This window comes from Buceros rhinoceros, unplaced genomic scaffold (genome assembly GCF_000710305.1).
Source record: "Buceros rhinoceros silvestris isolate BGI_N320 unplaced genomic scaffold, ASM71030v1 scaffold30441, whole genome shotgun sequence".
In the NCBI taxonomy this organism is placed as follows: domain Eukaryota; kingdom Metazoa; phylum Chordata; class Aves; order Bucerotiformes; family Bucerotidae; genus Buceros; species Buceros rhinoceros.
This window is the reverse complement of record NW_010393037.1, coordinates 28,603-33,239: the sequence shown is the minus strand read 5'-3', so window position 1 is coordinate 33,239 and position 4,637 is coordinate 28,603. Positions and strand designations below refer to the sequence as shown.

The window sequence follows — 4,637 nt, the reverse complement described above, 5'->3', positions numbered from 1 at the left end:
CGGTGCACAAAGCACACCATGTTCTTCACACCGCAGTAACCCCTTCCATCTCCACGCATCTCCCTGAAAACGCTGCATATTGATTAGGCCAACAGCGGGGGCAAAAGCACATGGAGTCTCTACACCCGGGACAAGGAGATGATGGACTGTCACCTAGAAGAACGTGACATGACATTAAAAAGCAGCTCCTCTGCAGATACCCCTGTTGGTCGTTCAGTGCCTGGTCTGGCACAAATGGCTCTGAACATCCCCCTGCAGATGCACATCCTCCCCCTTCACAGGTCTCTCCGACCCAGATGCAGCAGAGTGAGGCCGAGCACTTACCACGTGTCTCCTTCTCTCAAGGTACTTTTAACTGAAGAGAACAAATTTGCCTTATGTTATTCTTGAGGCAAATAACAACGGAAGCTGAGGAAGCATCTCCATTACAAATCCACAGCTCTGATCTATGCAGAGTTTATGTCATTTTTTACTTAGCTGGCTCCCACAGGGCAGCCCCCGTTGCCCTTGGAGATTGTCTCCAGACTCTGTGGTGTCGCATCTGAGTTCTCACTCCCCTTGATCAAGGCTTTCTCACAGATTAGGGTCTGCACAGCTACAGAAATGGTCTGGAAAGGCATGAACAGGAAGAGGGAATGATGCACTTCTGGTGACTGGACTGGAGCTGCAGGTGGTGTTTTGCTGAGAGGTGCTGCAAAATGACCCCCATGGGCACCATCAGAATTCCAAAGGGCTTATTGGTTTGGAAGCACTTCTGGCCCCCAAAGTGCAGCTGGAGGAGTGGAATTCTTCATGGAATGCCCTTTCTTGTGCTGCTTCTGTGACTGCTGTAGCCCAGATGCAAATCCCTCTGCTTGCAGCAGTGGGGAGTTATGTATAAGAGGCTTTAAAGCGCCACATGAAAACCCAGCCACACAGAGTCTGTAAATAAAAGGTTCATTACTTGACTTAATTTTTTACTTGTGTTTTCAACCTGCTTCAGGGATCAAACCAGCAAGAGACTGCTCCCATGCCATGAAGAACAAGCTCTGACCAGCCACCCAGTCTGATGTGCATACATTCCCTAAATCTTTAAGCATATTCACTTCTTAACTGAGAACAAAATATTTCAAAGAAGAAGGTGGAATCCTAAGAGTCTTCTCTTCTTCACAATGAAAATTTAATCACAAGCAAATTCACTCATTCTCCCTGCTGAAAATACACCAGAAAGCCTCCTGGCTTGGTAAGGGTAGAAACTGTGGGCGCCTGGGAGGATCAGGTGAGGTTCTACACTGAAGACATTCAGCACAGTTTCAAGCTTTGAGCTCAGCTTGACAAGATAGGAATTCCATGTGGTTCTTTGCATTGTGATCGCCGTGGGTTACACAGCAGTGAAAAGTCAACACCGGCATCAACGTGTCTTGACAAATCAGCCCTGCTTTTTGCCTGCAAGTTCTGAGTAAGGGACGGTTCACTCTGCTGAAGTCCTTGAGTAGCCGTGACGATCATGTAAATCCCTGGCTGTTCACTGTTGTGCTTTTAAACTACAGGCCTGACACTTGACTAGATTAAGGGCTCCTCCTCTGCCCGCAGTGAAAACGTTGACATTTCAATTTCAGACTGGCTGCTGAGGTCAACCAGAGGTAAATCATTGCATTTTACTTTGTTGGATGTTTTCTAAGCAGAAAATATATACATATGGATACATGTATGTTAACATAGAGCCATCCACACACGTGTCTAGAACTACCACTAAGCTTGAAGAAGTTTTGTAATGTTGCACCAGATCAGGCTGTCAACCATCATTACAGAGCAATAAAGAGCGATAAAGAAGAGGACCCTGCTGAAATACCATCTAGCAGGTAAGATGATGTCTCCCTTGAAGTTTCAGCAAAGTGGCATCTGCAGACACACACGCAGAGCCTAAGGGTCAGAGAAGAGCACGAGCTCACACGCTCCTACCAGCGTAGCCTCACTGGCATTTCACTGATGTCGTGTTTACTAAGGCCCACGCTGTTTGTATGAAGAATGACTGCAGCTCATTAGCTTAAATCACATTGCTCTTTAAACATGAGCGTGTCATCCTAAGTTGTTGATTAAAACTTTTTCTTAGAGAAGGCCAGACTTATCAAAAGACGCAGGCTTTGTCCGTCACAGCATGTATTCTCCTCCTCAGGTGCAGCGCACAGTGCGTGTCGTGTGAGCTCCTACTGATCACAGCAGGCTATCTCTCTGTGACGCCTTCCCTTTTTTTGGTAGTCAGAGGGAGCATCCGTAGGCGTCTTATCTGGGAAGAGATTGAGTGAATGCTGAACGGATCCATTTATGCTCTGGTTGTGTGTAATGACTGCAGAAGCATTCACTGCCTGGGCTGCTGGCCTCAGTAACTGCAAGGGATCGAACGCTCAAGTGAAGATTAAGCCATCTTCTTTGGAGGCAAGGAGAGAAACAGAATTTGATACTTGCTGCAGGTATCTTGAGGGTTCCAGCTCTCCTAAAGCTGAAAGCAACGGATGGAGGAAAGAAGGGATGGTGGATATTTACAGCCTTATTTATCAGAGTCTTTGGACAAGATCCTCTGCTGATCTAACCTGGGGAGCAGCTTTCACTTCAGGGAAGCTGTTATGAGCTGAGGATCTGGCCCACACTGTTCATCGCTTGATACTAGGAAAAGGAAAATTACTCCAACTTTTTTCTGTCAAGCAACTCAATCACAGCAAAATCTCTCTCCTTCTGCTACCAGGAAATTCAATCCTGAAATATCTCCCGTGCTTTTAGAGAGGATCACTGACTGATCCCCTGCAGTGAAAGGCTACCCCTGATTCACAGCTAATGGGGACTTGTCTGGCTCAAAAAGAGAAGGTGCAGCCTCTGCCCTAAACCTGGCAGGCAGGGCAGGGCTGCACAGCCCAGGCACCATTCCCTCTTAGAGCACTCAAAAAGTTAAGGAGGAGCAGGACACAGAGGTCAGAGGCTTGGATGCTGGGAGGTGCCCGTGGCATCTGAGAGTTTGTGGTGAGCTGGGCTGAGTTGGGAAACCCAGAACCAGTGGCATACCCTTAAAGTAAAAGTATTCAGGTCTTGTGCATAGAGAGAGATGGAAATAAGAGATTCAAGAACTTGTATTCCCAGGTTGAGAAGGCATGAAATAACTGCAGGCTTCTGGCAGTCCTTGTAGCCTTAGCTAGCTGAAATGGTGACAAATACGGATGTGCTTTGGCTTCCCCCTTACCTTCACAACGGTTACCATGCCTTCGTTGGTGACGGGGTCTGTCCGGATGGTGAAATGGCCAGAGGGGTCTCCGCTGATAATGCGGTAGATGGCATTCCAGTTGGGGGAGTGAGGCTGGTCCCGGTCCATCACCGTCAGATTGGCCACCACAACCTCCACTCTGTTCTCAGGAACTTCTCCTGAATACTGCAAATAAAAGACAGGAGTGGTCATGGTGGGAACTACCTCCCCTCTCCCCTACATCAGCATGCTGGCTGGGAAATCACTCCCGTCAGAGTACTATGGGGTTATAGGGTATGAGCAACATATGCCATTCTTACTTCTGGTTTCCTATTTTTTTCTCTTGGTATTGTTCCAAACCTTTCAAAGCCTAGTTTCACCTCTCAGCCCAAAGGAGAACACCAGCCACCGCCCAAGTTTCAGCAAATGCTTGAAGTAAATGAAGACAAAAATCTTGATATTCTTGTTCGGTTACAGCAATCACAGAGTTAACTGTCAACAGCAGGTAAAAATGGCTGTCTAAAATGTGCATTTTGAGGATGACTATGTCCCTTTAACCTGAGGTATTTTGCCTCACTCAGATTTCAGTGATGGCATTTTATTGCTTCTTCAGTGATTTTACTTCATTTTCTTTCTTTCTTGCCCTTGATTTGATTTTGTCTCATTATTTAAAGTGTTTCTTGTGATTCCGCCACAGCCTTTCCTGGTGCTTAATTCTCTCATTTAGCACTGATTTTCATGGAGCATGTCCCCTTCAAGCACACCCTGATGCATTAGCTGCATTCTTTCCTGCTTTCCAGTCCTTGATTTACCATACGACTGATCAGGGATCCTGGCCTGTGAATACTTCCAGTGTCTGTGGCTCAAAAGCTGCCAGTAAGACACAGTCCCAAATTTTCTACTGTCCTCATCTCTATTAGCATTGCCTATTAGCAGCACTTGCAAATCAACACTCTGATTGACATATGGCAAATGAAGCACTGGGGAAACGGTGGGAGCGGCTGGCTCTGAGTCTGCCACTGAAATCCTGGCCCCAAACTGCCGGAGCAGAGCACTTCTGAAAATCTGGCCTTTGGTGTGCACAAATGCCAGGTTATGTAAATGATAATAAATCATTCCTTTGTTAGCACAAGAGGCCCCTTCCACTCCCAACCCATCATACCCACCCACTGGAGTCCTTCAGTTACGCGTGCTTATATTTAGGATGTATGATCACACCACTGACAGCAAAAACATTCAATCTGCCTTATATATATAAATTCAAATTCGTCCTTTAGCGGTCCCCTGAATGGCATTTTGCCCTCTTTGCTGTCATGCACCTGTCCTAAACAAGTTTTCATTAGTGGATGCAGATGGCATCTCTCTCCAGCCATGCTGAGTGGTGGGGAAGAACAGGGGGAACCCGCGGGCGTAATCTTTGTTCTAC

General features: G+C 46.7%; 1 protein-coding gene across 1 annotated transcript in view; it reads right to left on the bottom strand.

Moving 5' to 3' along the window:
• The window catches only part of CDH4 (cadherin 4, type 1, R-cadherin (retinal)), a gene marked incomplete at its 5' end in the record, with an annotated part of 42,943 nt that overhangs the window by 20,805 nt on the left and 17,501 nt on the right, over positions 1 to 4,637 (bottom strand). Inside the window, one exon of the mRNA XM_010144724.1 lies at positions 3,212 to 3,397. Coding sequence (XP_010143026.1) covers positions 3,212 to 3,397 — 186 coding nt within the window. The remainder of the gene's footprint in view (positions 1 to 3,211; positions 3,398 to 4,637) is intronic.